The sequence below is a fragment of the Oncorhynchus tshawytscha genome, linkage group LG04 (genome assembly GCF_018296145.1).
Source record: "Oncorhynchus tshawytscha isolate Ot180627B linkage group LG04, Otsh_v2.0, whole genome shotgun sequence".
NCBI lineage: Eukaryota > Metazoa > Chordata > Actinopteri > Salmoniformes > Salmonidae > Oncorhynchus > Oncorhynchus tshawytscha.
In genome coordinates, this window is record NC_056432.1 from 21,573,722 (window position 1) to 21,591,815 (window position 18,094).

The window sequence follows — 18,094 nt, forward strand, 5'->3', positions numbered from 1 at the left end:
GACATTGAGCAGATGTATTACACTGTGCTGTCATTCATTAAATATACTGTAATAGTAGTACTAGTAGTATTAGATTGACACATTTGCTCTCCTTCCCCTCTACAGGGCTACACTGGCTCTACCTGTGAGTACGATGCCCACTCCTGTGGGAGTCTCCACTGTCGTAATGGTGGCACCTGCATCTCCGGACACAAGAGCCCCAAGTGTCTCTGTCCCTCTTCGTTCACAGGGCCAGAGTGTGAATACCCTACAGACAGCCCCTGTAACACCAACCCCTGCTACAACGGGGGAACCTGTGAGTACAGCTCAGAAGCGCCATACTACCACTGCGTATGCCCCACCAACTTCAACGGCCTGCTATGTCACATCCTGGACTACAGCTTCCTGGGCGGGTTCGGCCGTGACATCACCCCACCGCCGGAGGTGGAGGTGAGCTGTGAGATCCCCCAGTGTGAGGAAAGAAAGGGGAACAAGTACTGTGATACCTTGTGTAACAACCACGCATGTGGCTGGGACGGGGGCGACTGCTCGCTCAACTTCAACGACCCGTGGAAGAACTGCACGTCGTCCCTGCAGTGCTGGCGCTACTTCAATGACGGGAAGTGTGACGAGCAGTGCAACAACGCCGGCTGTCTCTACGATGGCTTTGACTGTCAGAACCTGGAGGGCCAGTGCAAGTGAGTGTCATCAGGGTCTAAACACTGAATACTAGCTAAGGGGAGGCCAGTCCACATGGAGAGCTACTAGCTATGCAGGGTTCAGCTCCAGACCTTCTATAACTCACCTGATTCATCTAATGCTGTAGAGAATAGAGGATGAATAAAGGCTGAGCAGAGATACAAGCTTTTCTTTCATCATTATACATTCCATTAAAAGTCATACTGAATGATACTCTAATCTCTCATCTCTCCAGCCCTCTGTACGACCAGTACTGTAAAGACCACTATGCGGACGGCCACTGTGACCAGGGCTGCAACAACGCTGAGTGTGAGTGGGATGGTCTGGACTGTGCCAACAACATGCCAGAGAAGCTGGCGGTGGGCCGCCTGGTCATCGTGGTCCACATCATGCCCGACCAGCTCCGGAACAACTCGCTTGGCTTCCTGCGCGAGCTGAGCCGCGTACTCCACACTAACGTGGTGTTCCGGCAGGACTCCAAGGGAGAGATGATGATCTACTCGTACTACGGCAGTGAGCAGGAGCTGAACAAACACAACATAAAGCGCTCAGTGGGTTGGACAGAGATCCCTGGCACCATGCTCAGCTCCATGAGGAATAGCCTGTATACTATAGCCAGTGAAAACAGCCGCAGACGCAGGGAGCTGGACCCCATGCTGATCAAAGGGTAAGGATTAGAGAAATGTTCTGGAAACAATCCTCATTTGGAATCTGGATTTCAGCTGAATTTTCATGCAAACCTCACATTGTCATGAATCTAAAATGTGAAAGTCAAGCAAGGACTAAGCTATTTGTTGTGGAAAGAAAACTGGCCTTCCATATCTTTAGTTTCCATCACAATAGATGATTATATAACAAATATATCAGTGTCTGGCTTTCTAAGAACTTCTGCTTGTTCTGTGAACTGAAACTATTGTGCTCTACAACCTTCTCTCTGGGCTTTAGATCAGGTCTAATGTGTATAATATGACTCTGTCCTCCACAGCTCCATAGTGTACCTGGAGATTGACAACCGCCAGTGCTTTCAGCAGTCCACAGAGTGCTTCCAGAGTGCCACTGATGTAGCAGCCTTCCTGGGGGCCCTGGCCTCCAGTGGAAACCTCAATATTCCCTACATCATAGAGGCTGTTCACAGTGAGTTTCTATCTTCTTCCATGCTAACAGTCACTAACAGGGTACTGCTGCAACACCCAAGGTTTGCACCCCTAATGCCCCTTTAATCATACCTCAGCCCACACACACACACACACACACACACACACACACACACACACACACACACACACACACACACACACACACACAGAAGGTATTCATCCCCTAGGTCTTAACCCTCCAACACAACAAAAGGGTGATATGGTGTTCTTTGAGTGTGTATTTCATTCAACAATGGAACAAATGTACTAGTGAATCACATGGACTAAACAATCAATGCAGCAGTCTGTGTGTAAATCCAATGGCTTCAGGCTCCAAAATGGTTAATTGCCGTAAATCAACTCATCCAGCCCCTACCCAATCCACATACAATTCTAACACACACACACACACACACACACACACACACACACACACACACACACACACACACACACACACACACACACACACACACACACACACACACACACACACACACACACACACACTTCATCCCACAGTGTAAGGCTGCTGCAACCTTCAGCTTGCTGAATGTAATACCAGGACTTTATGCATCTCTAAGGGTTTGGGTTGGGAGAGTTTATCATTTCAAAATCGTTAGTAAAAAAAAAGAGAAGAAAAATTGATCGGGAGTGTGCTAGAAGTTGGGAGTCTTTGTTATCTTGAAAATCCTAATAAATCCTTAGTCTTTACAGCTTAAAGCGCGTGCAGTAATTTGAAGTTCATTAATCCCTCCCTTTTTTTCCCCTTAAAGAAGAAATGGTAGAGTTGTCTCCTGGTACCCTGGGCTGAGAGAGGAGAGGAGGTGGTGGTGGTTTTAGATTTTTTTATTTTTTATCTCTAGCTCTATTTGATGAAAAGTGGTTAGCAATTCTGATTATTACAGAATAGGAACAACCTTGTTTTACAAACGGCGCTCATCATTCCTGTTGTAGCTCTGGCCGTGGAATACTGTTCTCCAGGAGGGGTTTTTCTAGACTAGAGGAGCTGGACAATCAGTCCTCCTCAGACCAACCCAGCGCCTGCCTGCCTGGCTGGGTTCTCAGGCTGCGCCGCTGTCCCCCTTACTATGTTGTCCTTTCCCCCTCCAGGTGAGGTTGACCCCCAGCCTCCGTCTGAGCTTTACCCCATCTACGCAGTCCTGGCTGGGCTGGCCCTCCTGGCTTTCGTGGGTGTGGGGATGGTCGCCTCACGGAAGCGTCGTCGCGAGCACGGCCAGTTGTGGTTCCCGGAGGGCTTCAAGATCAGTGAGCCCAACAAGAAGAAGAGGAGGGAGCCGGTGGGGGAGGATTCAGTGGGATTGAAGTAAGTGTCCCAGGTTTCCATGCGCCACCACATTGTTTTGCCAGTTTGTTTGTCGTGGGTTTGGTCATAGCAGGGTGTGGAACGGTGAAGAGAGATTATGGGACTGAGTGATGTAGCTGGCGATGAGAAAGAGGGGCGACAGGGTTTGTTTGGATCATTAATGATAATAATACATCAGGTATAGGTAACGGGCGCATTAATTGACTTATCGGAGCGATAGGGGTTGGGGGGGGGGTCAATCAATGCTTTTATTTCGGTGTTGGTGCACTACCACTGAGGAAGAGTGCTCAGCTGGGATAGTTAGCTAGCTCACTTTTGCAGTATCAGGATTTTCAATGGGATTTTCAATGGGATCCTCTCTGATCACAGGCCACTGAAAAACCTCTCGGACATATCACTGATGGACGACAACCAGAATGAATGGGGAGAAGAGGAGCCTTCGGACGCCAAGCGCTTTAGGGTAAAGGAGTCTAACTACATCACATACTGGTATTTGGAGAGAAAGGCGGGAATAAGAGTAGAACATGGATTTATAAAGAAATACCTATAGAGAAATAATAAGGAAAGATCTTCAGTCAGGGATTTTCTCTTTATCATCATTGATAATAGATATCACTAGATTCAAGTTTTTGTTTAAATATTTGTGCATTTACCTAGGCTATTTAATTAGCTTTAATTTAATAATCACCCATGTTTAGATATAGAAAACATAGTCTCCTTTGTGTTGGTTTTTGGTTTTATTGTCCTGAATGTCAGCATTTTAGTAAGTAAAAGTTGGTTAGTTAAACGTTAGGTTGCAAATAGCTTTGAGCTGAAATGCTTTGGTTGCGGTTTGAGCTAATTGACTGTCTATCTGCCCCTGATCTGGTTCCAGCAGTTTGAGGAGCAGGCGATACTGGACCTGGACGGCCAGACAGACCACCGCCAGTGGACCCAGCAGCACCTGGACGCGGCTGATCTCCGAATCCCCTCCATCGCCCCCACACCCCCTCAGGGCGAGATCGAGAACGACTGCATGGACGTCAACGTACGGGGACCAGGTGTGTACACAATCGCTCGGTTCATTGTTAGGGAAATTAGGACTGATTTTAACGGTCATACCCCTCCTATTTCCCTTCTGACATTTATTATTAAATGTCATGAAATCACATGACAATATTTGTGGTGAATACAGAATGTTTGACCATTTAACTTGTAGAATATTGTACCATTTAATCAGTTGCCTGGTGTGTAGGACTTGTAAAATGTGTATGTGGAATTGGTGAATTCTGCCCCAGCTGCAGTGCACAGGCCAAGTCTAAATATTTTTTGAACGGCATATTTCAGTTATCAATACTGGTGTAGATTTAGAAAGATGAGAGGTGTACATAATTATGAGTCATTGGAAGTGGCAGGGTACATTTAGATAAAAAGATAAACAATACTTTTATAATGATTCACATATTAGCATAACTCATACTTTTAATTACTCATTAAATTAAGTAATTAACATAGTTATTCCTATTTAATTTTATTACCTAACATCTTGCTTTGTAAAGAAGTTCAACAAAACTGTCTTAACATCATGTTTTAAGGTATTTTTCTGCCTCCTCAAATATTAGCTGTTTGGTTTACACCTTATCTGAGTGAGCAATAGCAAGGGGGAGAGACAGAGAGAGCATGTGTGTGGGAGTAGCTAAAGCCTTGTGTCCTCAGGGTAAGAGGATCCAGATCAAAGCATGCAGCTAGAAGCCCTGAGCCCAGGGGAGAACTCCCTTCCAGATTAATGCTTACATTCATCATTGGACCATTAATGGGTCTTTCTTGTTATATGCTTTATTAATAAAACCAATAACAGAACAAAAATAAAGAACACACTTTTATTGAAAGCCAAACCCCCTGAAGAGTGTTTAAGAAATCTAAAGTAAGGCACTCTTCAACAGTAGAGCACAACACACAGACTGTTTCTCTCCTTCACCAATCAATGAGCCTGAATCAACCAAATCTGTGAGATCTGGGGGCTTGCTATTCTTTTGAAGAGGAGAAACCCATCCAAGTCGACTGTCTGATCCTCCTCTCAGTGATGATAATGCTCAGTTTTCCATCTGCCTAGGTTTACCAAAGCTCTGTGTCTTCCTGCAGCTCCCCAATGCCTGGCTTGATCAGAATCCGTTATCGAAAAGAGAGCTGTGATGATTCACCAAGGCAAAAGCATCAAATCCTCATTCGATTTGTTTGTTGCTTTGTTTTGTCTTATGCTGACCCTGCGCTAGTGCACTGGACTGTCAATGCTGAGGTGTGGTCCACTCCCCTGGTACTAAAGTATGGTCTCTCCCTCCCTCCTCTCCCTCCAGATGGCTTCACCCCCCTGATGATCGCCTCCTGTAGCGGTGGAGGCCTGGAAACAGGAAACAGCGAGGAGGAGGAAGACGCCTCTGCCAACGTGATCAGTGATTTCATTTACCAGGGTGCTAACCTCCACAGTCAGACAGACCGCACAGGGGAGACCGCCCTTCATCTCGCTGCCCGCTACGCCCGCTCTGATGCTGCCAAGCGTCTTCTGGAGGCCAGTGCAGATGCCAACATCCAGGACAACATGGGCAAGACCCCGTTACATGCTGCCGTGGCCGCTGATGCGCAGGGTGTCTTCCAGGTATGGGGTCAAGTGCAGATACATTTATGTTCTTGTGTAGCAAAGAGACCGACTGTATTGGATTGGTAATGTGCCCTTGCTTCTTTAGTGTCTCTAAAGATAATCTCATACGACAGGGATCATCAACTAGATTTCTGGAGCAGATGGTCGGGGGGCCGGAACATAATTACTAATAATTTGTGGATTGCAAATTGACAGCAAGAAGCCCAAACAGATACATTATTTGAATAAAACATAATAATTTCAAGATTTCCTTGCATTTGTATATGATCATGTTTATCTCTATTATGCGTGGAAATACTTGGGAACAAAATTAAAATCACTGATTTCCTGGTGTTTTTACAGACTTCATTTTTTTTGCTCAGAAAAGTTGTTGGTCCAAATAAAACCACAGCGGGCCTCAAGTTGGGTAATCCTGTCATACAAGGTTAACCAACTCATTGTATCTTTTTGTAGATTTTGATCCGGAATCGTGCCACAGACCTGGATGCCCGCATGCACGATGGCACCACCCCTCTGATCCTGGCAGCTCGCCTGGCAGTGGAGGGCATGGTGGAGGAGCTCATCAACTGCCATGCTGACGTCAACGCTATCGATGACTTTGGTAGGGCTCATATCTCAATGCTGAATCTCTATGGGCTTCATGGCCTCATCGTATTCTTTCAATCAGAGCTAGAGGTGAAGCACATTCAATCCATGAATTAAATCAAACAAGGAATTTGTCATTGGAAATGGGCAGAAGATAAGATAAAGTCCATGTCCTTTTACAAAATGTTTTCTTACTTAGAAATAACGTGGAGGTTGAAAATTGTTATAGTCAAGTTTCTTTAGGTCATTTTAGACAGGCATGGGTTGTGTACTGAACGTGTTTTTCTGCCTGCCTCGCTCTCACCAGGTAAATCTGCTCTGCACTGGGCAGCAGCAGTGAACAACGTTGAAGCAGCTACCGTACTACTGAAGAATGGAGCCAACAAGGACATGCAGAACAACAAGGTAAGGAATCTTTGCTGCCTGATGGAACATAACATAATACAATATTTCTGTAAGCTACATTCCTTTAACATTTAAGCTTTATTTATACAGGTTATTGTCACTGAGATAAAATCTCTTTAGCAAGAGAGAGCTGTCTGTCTGTGGCCCACTGTAAACACGTTTCTCTCTGTGTGTCTGCCTCAGGAGGAGACCCCGCTGTTCCTTGCTGCCAGGGAAGGAAGCTACGAGACGGCCAAGGTCCTGCTGGAGCACTTTGCTAACCGCGAGATAACTGATCACATGGACCGGCTGCCCCGAGACATAGCGCAAGAGAGGATGCACCATGACATTGTCCGTCTCATGGACGAGTACAACCTGGTCCGCAGCCCGCCCATGCACAGCCACGGCCATGGAGGCTCCATGGGCACCACTCTGTCGCCCTCTCTCTGCTCCCCCAATAGCTACTTGGGCAGCATGAAGCCCTTAGTCCAGAGCAAGAAGGCCCGCAAGCACAGCGCCAAGGGCATCGGCTACAAGGACGGCAAGGACATGAAGAACAAGAAGAAAGCCTCCCAGGATGGGAAGGGAGGGAGTGTGCTGGATAGCTCAGCTGTTCTGTCCCCCGTGGACTCCCTGGAGTCTCCACACGGGTATATCTCTGACGTGGCGTCCCCTTCCATGATGACGTCCCCCTTCCAGCAGTCCCCGTCCATGTCACTCAACCACCTCCAGGGGATGTCCGACCCCCATATGGGGGTGAACCACATGGGTATGCCCAACAAGCAGGAGCTAGCGCGCATGCAGTTTGACCCGCTTCCGCCCCGTCTCACTCACCTTCCGTTGTCAGGCTCCAACGGCTCTGGGGGCATGAATGGCCAGTGTGATTGGCTCTCCAGGATGCACGCCAGCATGGGCCAGCCCGGACAGTTCAACCCCATGAGGGTTGGTCCTGTCGGGGGGCAGGGCGGTCTGCACCAGGGAGGCGGGCAGCACGGCATGATGACCTCTCTCCACACCGGTCTTCCCACCACCAGCCTGTCCCAGATGTTGAGCTACCAGGGCCTGCAGAACACCCGGCTAGCTTCGCAGCCGCACCCCATGCAGCAGGTCCAACAGCAGATGCAGATCCAGCACCAACAGAACCTACAACAACAGCTCCAACAGCAGCAACAGAGCATCCAGCTTCAGCACCAGAACTCTAGCACTGGCAGCAGTGGCCATGCCAGCAACCAGAACTTCATCAGCACCGAGCTGAGTGGCTCAGAGATCCAGCAGGGCACAGGGAACCAGGGCTCCATACCCATCCACACCATCCTGCCCCAGGAGACCCAGATCATGAGCCAGAACCTGCCCAGCACCCAGTACCTCACCCCTCCCTCCCAGCACAGCTACTCCGGCCCCATGGACAACACCCCCAACCACCAGCTACAAGTCCCCGACCACCCCTTTCTGACCCCCTCCCCCGGGTCTCCCGACCAATGGTCCAGCTCATCCCCGCATTCTAACATGTCTGACTGGTCGGAGGGCATCTCAAGTCCACCAACCAGCAGCATGCAGTCTCAGATGGGACATATCCCCGACCAGTTCAAGTAGAGAGTTTGCATTGCTTTGCCAAATGGACTGATGGATATTTTTGTATGAAAAGGCACTCTTGAGAAAACAAAACAAAAAGACAGAGCTATGGACTGATTTGACCCAAAGCTCTTTTTATATGCTTTTGTACTAACAGTAACAATTTCCTATGTTTTATTCCTTCACTTATTATTTATTCATGTCTTATTTATTCCCTTTCTTCCGCCTGCTTACATAAATGTGGGATCCAAGGTGTCAGGCCATAGTCAGGGCAGAGGTGAAACTTGTAGGGATACTGTAGCTTTGTTTATTTGTATATGTAGTGCTTTTGTCTGCAGTATACTGAGTTATTCAGATGTACACTGGGTATTTATTTGTTTAGAAATTTTGCCTTTTCATTTTCGCCAGATTTTTCATCAAACTCTTGTTTATATTTTTTAAATCTTAAATCCAGTGTTATTTCAATTTGTGTTTTGAGTGTTGTTAAATATTCAAGAACATTGCATTCATTTGCTGACAGAGCAAACGGTCATAAAAAAAAAGTTTTATTTTTCTCAGCTGTGGTCAGGGATGCTGTATGAATAAATGATCTTATTACAGTACGCATTTTCCATGTTCACATTTCAAACAGGTCCTCTGACCAAAAGCAAGAATCTGCTAAATAAAGTACTAGAGTTATAAGTAGTTCTTGGATCAATGCAGCATAAGCCTCTTGATTGGATTGTCTGTATGTGTCTGTGTGGCGCTGCGTTTCCATGTGTTGGGGGAATGGTAAGGTAATGTACAGTATAACGCCAGCTTGGAGATTGACAGTTAATAGAACAGGCTTGAGTCTATGTGTCCCTTGTTAATTTTAGTCGTTCAAGAAATGGTCAAGATGTTATTCTAAATGATTATTTCCCTCCAATTGTTTGAGCCTTTGGCTGGTTTTGTTTCAATGTAAATATGAATATGCATTTCCTTTGTAAGCAGGATTTTGTTTCAGAAATCTTAAGTCTTAATAATTCCATTTGGTTAAGAGGTTTCACAATGATCCACAGTAAAACATACAGAACATATATTTTACACTGTATCACTGAGGAAGAGATCTGAAAGGTTTATACAAACAACATAAATATAAGAGATGTTTTAAGCCCTTACAGATAAATAATAACAGAAATATTGAGGAGTTATACAATTATTATTTATTGACTGTTTCTGTGATACAGAATAATCCACAGATGATTATTTGGATGAATGTTAGATGATTTGTTTTACTCGATGTAAAAAGGAAGACTGTGGGGTGTCCTGTTTCTATAGTGTGTCCTCGCCTGATGCTTTGTGAGATGCTGTGAATGGTATAAGTTCTCAATTTGTTTCATTCAAACCCAAGGCTGTAGTATCTGCAATAAAATGTTACCTTCCTGCAAAGTTTCAATTTGCATAAAATGTATTTTTCTTCCACTACCTGACTGTCAATCTGTCAAAAAAAAAAAACTTCATATAATAAAAGATACCAATACGTGTCTTGATTTCAACTTGTCTTCCGTGGTCTTTGCTGTCTGAATATCAATTGACTGGAGTTAGTAGCCCCATCTTGTAAAGTATACAACGTCTTACAGTTCTTAATTTCAAGATATCAGTTTGGTCCACAAAATCCAGTCTGTTGTAGTTGAACAATATGGACTCAGCAACCATGCAAGTACAATCAAACTCAGGTGATGATATCTGATACAGAGAAACAAAAAGTGAGTGAGAGTAAGAGTACATGTGTGTGCGTTTGTGTGTGTGTGTGAGAGAGTTAGCAAGCGAGAGAGAGAGAAACAATCAAGACATGGCTCCAACTTGATATTGAATGTTATTAGTAGAGTTTTCATACTCAATATTAATATCTAATGAATTACAGTTGTATTCATTATGAAGACATTTACACTGTCTTAAAGATTAGACTTTTTTACCACCAACATTAACATCTAATTTATCTATCTATCTATCTGGACAAATTAGTCAACAGTTGTATTGTATTTTATTCCCCATGAGAAGCTGAAGCTCTAGATTCCATAATGCGATACTTTTACCAACAATATTTAGTAGTTTTTCCCCTCTAGTGTCTTTTAGGACTTCACAGTTGATTCGATTGAAAGAACTACAACTTCCACTATGCACATGGCCAAAACGTTGCCTGGGTTCAGAGGTCAATAAACAAAATCAGCTGTTAGGAAGCTATGTCATGTGATTTATACAATTAACATTTCGAAACAGTTATTTACAGAGGCTTTCACCAACAGCCTTTTGAATATGACAAATTGGGGTTTTATTTGCGTTGTTGTCTTGCTCTCCCGCTACTCTGAGACGCAGGGGCTTACACACAGCCGTTTTCAGGTAATCTTTTTACCCAGACGTTCAAGTGTTCACTGTTACTGGGGTTTACTAATGTCTGTTTCATGGCTGGTAGTATGTCTAGCTAACTATAGGTATTTTATGCAAGAGCAACCATTGCATTTCTTAAACGATTTTCATAGTTACCAAATTATATTCGTAGTACACGTGTTCATAGTTATGGCTAAGACTGTTCATAATGGCTAAGACTAGAGAGACTGCTGATATTTCATTCACTCTAGCATGTTTATGATCTCAGATGTTACATTATAGGCATATCAGGTTTGTTTCTCTGAACATTTCATGCTTTTACATTATTTTTAGGTCAAGAATCATGGGTACAGCACTGACCCAAAACCCCAGTTTAAAGAGAAATACTTTCCCCAAATAATGGACCACTTCAACTTCAACAGTATGGGCAATGGAACCTATGAGCAACGGTACCTAATCACAGGTGAACATCCATTGCTATTGCTATTTTGCACACTTTGTGCTGGTCTCTCTTATTCAGTCTGACTTGCATGCTCACTTTTGAGTGTTGCCATACTCTGTGTCCTTTTAGATGAGTACTGGAAGAAAGGTTCTGGACCCATCTTCTTCTACACAGGAAATGAGGGAGACATCTGGGAGTTTGCCCTGAACTCTGGATTCATCACAGAGCTGGCAGCACAGCAAAGAGCTCTGGTCATATTTGCTGAGCATGTAAGAAGAGGCCATAATGTGTCACATGTTCATGTTGAAGCTTGTGATCGTGACAGAACTGGGGAAGTTACTCAACCGTATCACAGAAATAGGCTGGCCTCGTATCCACAAAGCGTCTCAGAGTAGGATTGCTGATCTAGGATAATATTGTATGGACAGATCCTAGATCAGCACTCCTACTTTGAGACGCTTTATGGATACAGACACTAGGCTCAGATCAGTTCTCTGTTATGGTTGTTTTCATACCAGACTACAGAATGTCCTTGAACAGAGCAGTCAAACACTCAAGTAGAGCTGTTAGCTATAACATGATGCATACAGTTACCTTGAATGTTTGATTCATGTTCCACTTTTCTCTCCACAGAGATACTATGGCAAATCACTCCCATTTGGCCAGGACTCGTTCAACATCCCAGAGGTTGGGTTACTGACGGTAGAACAGGCCCTAGCAGACTATGCTATCATGATCACAGAACTGAAACAGCAGCTAGGAGCCTCCGCATGTCCAGTCATTGTCTTTGGTGGAAGGTAAGAGCTTTATTACAGGCAATTGGAAACCAAATGTCTATTGAATGATTTCAGTATTGGTTTCAGTGATCTGAAATCTGTCATTTGTATTATTTGTAGCTAAATGAAAGTTCCAATTTGTTTCATGGAAAATGTTACAAAGCAAACTCTATGCTTTTAGATAAAAAATTATTGCGGTTCCAAATGTCTTTTCCCACAATGAAGGCATAATATTTTCTTTACATATCCAATTAATTCCCAATTCTGTTCTTCCAAAGTATCAGACAGAATCTCAATGAGACAATGACATCATCAACTTCAGTAGAGATAAGAGGCCAGTCTCTCATACAAAGGTTGTCTTCTCTCTCTCGCCTTCAGTTATGGAGGAATGTTGTCAGTCTACATGAGACTGAGGTACCCAAACATTGTAGCAGGGGCTCTGGCTGCCAGCGCTCCCATCCTGTCTACTGCAGGGATGGGGGAATCAAAACAGTTTTTCCAGGATGTCACATCTGTAAGTTCAGATTTACAGTAGATAGTCTCACATTAGCTGGTCTATTTTGTCCCTTGATTGTAGTGACCAACGTTCTAGATTTTCTGCATTTTCTACATTCTTGATTTTTACATTTCTCTGTTAATATTACCCCAAAAGATTTTGTGTGTGTGTGTAGGATTTTGAGAACTATGCCCCAGAGTGTAGGGATGCTGTAAGAGGGGCGTTCCAGAGGCTGCAAGACTTGGCTCAAATAGAAGGTAAAGTCTGCATGTGTAGCAAATAGGGATCTGTGAAACTCACTCCTCAACCTGAAGTGTCTCTACTTGCGCTGCTGAATAGCTAGCTTTTCTGTGGCACGACTTAATATGCTTTAGATTGGCGGTCACATGTGTTTGCGAGGCAGAGGTCCTCGGTTCGAGCCTTGATATGTGCCGAATCAGGAGGAAGCGATATTAGCTAAGAAAGCAGCGTGGCATCCTTTACACATGCGCCGAGTCTAGGTCCAAAAGGCTTCTCAACAGATTCTACCCCCAAGCCATAAGAGTCCTGAACAGCTAATCAAATGGCTACCCAGACTATTTGCATCCCCACCCCCATGTTTTTTACGTGCTGCTATTCTGTTTATCTATGCATAGTCACTTTAACTCTACCTAAATGTACATATTACCTCAGCTAACCAGTGTATATAGACTTGCTATTGTTATTTTACTGTTGTTCTTGAAATTATTTGTTACTTTTTATTTTTATTTCTTATGTTTTACTTAACACATGTTTTTCTTAACTGCATTGTTGGTTAAGCGCTTGTAAGTGAGCATTTCACTGTAAGGACTACTACACCTGTTGTATTTGGCACATGTAACAAATAGAATTTGATAAGCCTCCGTAGAAATGGGTTCATCATTTGAATGTGCCTTTACAAAGTATTACTGTCATCACTGATACGTATAAGGTTGTATGTCACTGTAAAAGCACTGTGATTTTCCATCATTACAGTAATGCTCGACGTCTCCTTTTGCATGTTTGTCCGACATCAGACTATGGCCGTATCCAGTCAGCGTTCTCCCTGTGCAAGACTCCATCCTCGTATAAGGACATCCACCAGCTGAATGGGCTCTTACGTAATGCCTTCACACTCATGGCCATGCTGGACTACCCCTACAGCACCCACTTCATGGGTAGCATGCCTGCCAACCCAGTCAAGGTACTGTTACTCACAGATAACAACTCTTTGGGATTTCACCTCTTCTATGTTGTTCAACCCATACTATGTTTGTGATGAACTAAGAAGAGAACTCTGTGCTTGTAGGTGGCCTGTGACACCATGTTGGGTGGAGCTGATTTGCTGCATGCCCTAAAAGACACTGCAGGTAAGTAGGCGAGAGCGCTGCCCAGTGAGTTCTCCATGAGTCCTGGGGTTCTGCCAGTTGACTTTTGTATCATTGAGGCATTTCATATCAGTTTCCACTAGATGGTGCTCCTCCTACACATCACCCAGCTGCTCCTCAGGCAGAATCATTATAAACCATATACCCAATCAACCCAGAAATCCCTTTATTATTGATGCTCTGTATCGCAGGTGCTCACAGTTCCATATGAAGATGCAATGTTAGGTCTACCAGCAACTGGCATGTTGTAATATGTAGTTGATGTAATGCCAAATCTACAGGAATAGTGTACAACTCTACAGGAGATCTGACCTGCTTTGACCTCTACACCCTGTATGTGGAATGTGCTGACCCAACTGGCTGTGGACTGGGCTTCAATAGCCTGGCCTGGGACTACCAGGTACAGTATACATCACCAAGCTATTATCATTTGTTCTTTGCTCATTAAGTTGGAACACTAAGCAGAGCTACTGAAAATTGAATAATTATGGAAATGTTTTCACAAAGACTGATGTCTTCTCTTTCAGGCCTGCACAGAGATTGAGATGTGCTATGAGAGCAACAATGTGAGTGACATGTTCCCTCTTATGCCCTTCACTGAGAAACAGAGGGAACAATACTGCTCCAAGCGCTGGGGGGTGATCCCCCGACCTGGCTGGCTCAAAACCCAATTTTGGGGTGATGGTAAGAGCTGCCCCCCTAATCACCACAGCTACAGATGCTAACTACAGTGGGGCAAAAAAGTATTTAGTCAGCCACCAATTGTGCAAGTTCTCCCACTTAAAAAGATGAGAGGCCTGTAATTTTTATCATAGGTACACTTCAACTATGACAGACAAAATGAGAAAAAAAATTGAAGGAAATCACATTGTAGGATTTTTAATGAATTTATTATTTTATACTGATAACAAGTTCAAACAGGTGCCATTAATACAGGTAACAAGTGGAGGACAGAGGAGCCTCTTAAAGAAGAAGTTACAGGTCTGTGAGAGCCAGAAATCTTGCTTGTTTGTAGGTGACCAAATACTTATTTTCCACCATAATTTACAAAGAAATTCATTCAAAATCCTACAATGTGATTTTCTGGATTTTTTTCTCTCATTTTGTCTGTCATAGTTGAAGTGTACCTATGATGAAAATTACAGGCCTCATCTTTTTAAGTGGGAGAACTTGCACAATTGGTGGCTGACTAAATACTTTTTTGCCCCACTGTATGTACACCTTAAATAATTTACTTTGTTAGTGTGCTGCTCTGCTCATCTGAAATTCCCATACAGTACACAGGGCTTGTTTCTTGAACCCTTATTACCATTTAGCAGATGCTTTTATCCAAAGCGACTTAATTATGCATGCATACATTTCTTGTATGAGTGGCCCCAGCGGGAATCAAACCATACAATCCTGGCATTACAAGCTCTATCAATGTAGCCATACAGGGCCACTTCTCTCTAGGGCCACCCTTGTCTGCTTGATATTTCCATAGTTTCCTCAGTGATGTTTTGTTCTTTATGTTTCTGGTTGTCTCGATCAGCCCTCTCCACGGCCAGCAACATCATTTTCTCCAATGGAGATCTGGACCCATGGGCAAATGGAGGGGTAAGATCTGAATTAGAGGTCGACCGATTAATCGGAATGGCCGATTAATTAGGGCCGATTTCACGTTTTCATAACAATCGGAAATCGGTATTTTTGGGCGCCGATTACCAATTTAAAAAAAAAAGAAATTATACCTTTTAACTAGGAAAGTCAGTTAACCCATTTCTTATTTTCAATGGCGGTCTAGGAACAGTGGGTTAACTGCCTTGTTCAGGGGCAGAACGACAGATTTTCACCTTGTCAGCTCAGGGGATTCAATCTTGCAACCGCACAGTTAACTAGACCAACGCTCTAACCATTGCACTCCACGAGTAGCCTGCCTGTTACACGAATGCAGTAGACGCCAAGGTAAATTGCTAGCTAGCATTAAACTTATCTTATAAAAAACAATTGATCATAATCACTAGTTATAACTACAAATCCAGTTTAGCAGGCAATATTAACCAGGTGAAATTGTGTCATTTCTCTTGCGTTCATTGCACGCAGACTCAGGGTATATGCAAGAGTTTGGGCTGCCTGCGAACTAATTTGCCAGAATTTTATGTAATTATGACATAACATTGAAGGTTGTGCAATGTAACAGGAATATTTAGACTGATGGATGCCACCCGTTAGATAAAATACAGAACGGTTCCGTATTTCACTGAAATAAAACGTTTTGTTTTCGAAATGATAGTTTCCGGATACGATCATATTAATGACCAAAGGCTCGTATATCTGTGTTATTATGTTATAATTAAGTCTGATTTGATAGAGCAGTCTGACTGAGCAGCAGCAGGCCCGTAATCATTCATTCAAACAGCACTTTTGTGCGTTTTGCCAGCAGCTCTTTGCAAAAACAGCGCTGTTTATGACTTCAAGCCTATCAGCCTAGTTAGCTGGGTGTGCGCTAATACCGTTTCAAACGTCACTCGCTTTTAGATTAGGAGTAGTTATTCCCCTTAACCTCTTACCTTGGAATATTGAAGTCTCATGTTAAAAGGAGCCACCAACTTTCTCATGTTCTGAGCAAGGAACTTAAACGTTAGCTTTTTTTACATGGCACACATTTTTACATGGCACATATTACTTTCTTCTCCAACACTTTGTTTTTGCATTATTTATTTGAGGCTAAATTGATTTTGATGTATTGTGTTAATTCAGTATTGTTGTAATTGTCATTATTATAAATAAAAAATGGCCAATTTAATCGGTATCAACTTTTTTGGTCCTCCAATAATCGGTATCGGCATTGAAAAATCATAATCGAATCAAATGTATTTGAGTGCTACTTTTCTAAACCCTCAAATTTTAAATGCTATTCATCAATGGCTGTGTTTACACAGGCAGCCTAATTCAGATATTTTTGCCACTAGTTGGTCTTTTGACCAATCACATCAGATCTTTTTCTTATCTGATTGGTCAAAAGACCAATAAGTGGAAACAATTATCATAATTGGTTGCCTGTCTAAACATAGCCAGTGATACATTCAGTCTGTCTAACTTGTAAGATTAATGTTCTGTAGGTGAGAAAGTCCTTGAGCTCATCACTGATTGCAATCAACATCTCAGAGGGGGCTCACCATTTGGACCTGAGGTGAGAGAACTTATGATTAGAAATTTCACTTGACTTTCTTCCACTCAACTACTGTAAATTCACACAGTATACAATTATTTGTGCTATAATATTAGTCTCTTATACAGTATCACCACATGGGAATAGCTGCATTTCAATGCTAATGTTATTTCCCAGAGAGGCCAATGATGCTGATCCGGCATCCGTTATAAAGGCTCGTAAGATGGAGTCCGACACCATCGCTCAGTGGGTGAAAATGGAGAGGAAATGCCTTCAACGTGGATTTTAATGATTGACAGTTGTAAAAGGTTGTTCAATAAAGTATTTTAATCTTGACATTTATACAAATTTAAAGCAGGTCCATAGTTTTATTGTAAACCAAGTGACATTGTGGCACATTTTGTAATTTCATGATTTAGACAGTTTTGTAGACCCAGAACCAAACACTGGTCCCAGTAGCCCCCAGCTCTTGGTTTAGCATGTTCATTCCCAAGTTGAAAAACAGTTCAGTCGACATGGGTGTACTACTTTCCAGCTGAGTCACTGATGTTGCAGGGTCATAACACAAGGTGTCCCAAAATACACAGTATTGCAAATGACACAGGCGCATAGTTTCATTGAAATGCAGATTCTCACCAATTTGATATTGATTGCAAATGTCTACAATATTGCAATAAAAATGATTAAATCAGATCCGCTTTGGCCGACATCAGCATAGGTGTTGTTTTGGTGGTGTCAGGTGGAACTGCACTAGAGCTGTCAAATCCACAAGCGGCTCCTGGCATTGCCTAAATCGGACGTCGCATTAAGTGAAAGCCAATACAGCCTTGTTTACAAGTTGAAACACGGGCATGTGAGATGTAATCTACACCTCCATTAGGCTGCTAAAAATCCAAATTTTGTTGAATGATTTTCAATTGGAGTGTTTCTTTATAGCCTACACTTTCTCGGTCTGAATTTCTAACAAGAGTAGGACGGGTGTGGCTTTGTGAATGATCAAGGCAGCTGCTCACCAATTTGACACCTCGGACATGCCAAAACATCAGCTATCGCCGGTTAACACAATCTGATTGAAGCTAGGCCTTATTTTCCCTTGAGGTTCCAGTTGGGTAGGCTTATTTCATATGGTAGTAGTGGTTTGAAATAAAAGTTCTCCACAGCTTGTGGGCTGAGTGAGT

The 18,094-nt window shown here is 43.3% G+C and overlaps 2 protein-coding genes across 3 annotated transcripts in view; both read left to right on the plus strand.

The window, feature by feature from the left end:
* The window catches only part of LOC112232799 (neurogenic locus notch homolog protein 1-like), a 58,779-nt gene extending 48,945 nt beyond the window's left edge, over window positions 1–9,834 (plus strand). Inside the window, exons 25-34 of one of the 2 annotated variants that reach the window (XM_042320470.1) lie at window positions 106–677; window positions 914–1,345; window positions 1,664–1,812; window positions 2,928–3,141; window positions 3,511–3,601; window positions 4,016–4,181; window positions 5,475–5,773; window positions 6,230–6,377; window positions 6,669–6,766; window positions 6,950–9,834. In XM_042320470.1, coding sequence (XP_042176404.1) covers window positions 106–677; window positions 914–1,345; window positions 1,664–1,812; window positions 2,928–3,141; window positions 3,511–3,601; window positions 4,016–4,181; window positions 5,475–5,773; window positions 6,230–6,377; window positions 6,669–6,766; window positions 6,950–8,338 — 3,558 coding nt within the window. In that variant the 3' untranslated portion in view covers window positions 8,339–9,834. The remainder of the gene's footprint in view (window positions 1–105; window positions 678–913; window positions 1,346–1,663; window positions 1,813–2,927; window positions 3,142–3,510; window positions 3,602–4,015; window positions 4,182–5,474; window positions 5,774–6,229; window positions 6,378–6,668; window positions 6,767–6,949) is intronic. The other variant, XM_042320471.1, reaches the window with a different exon arrangement.
* A 648-nt stretch (window positions 9,835–10,482) lies between these two features.
* dpp7 (dipeptidyl-peptidase 7) lies at window positions 10,483–17,270 on the plus strand. The gene is made up of 13 exons (XM_024400025.1): window positions 10,483–10,678; window positions 11,000–11,129; window positions 11,238–11,377; window positions 11,742–11,905; window positions 12,263–12,398; window positions 12,556–12,637; window positions 13,415–13,581; window positions 13,687–13,747; window positions 14,047–14,165; window positions 14,293–14,449; window positions 15,297–15,361; window positions 16,867–16,937; window positions 17,094–17,270. Exons 1-13 carry the CDS (start codon window positions 10,595–10,597, stop codon window positions 17,203–17,205), a joined length of 1,488 nt encoding a protein of 495 aa, XP_024255793.1. The 5' UTR covers window positions 10,483–10,594; the 3' UTR covers window positions 17,206–17,270.
* The last annotated feature ends 824 nt before the right edge of the window (window positions 17,271–18,094 follow it).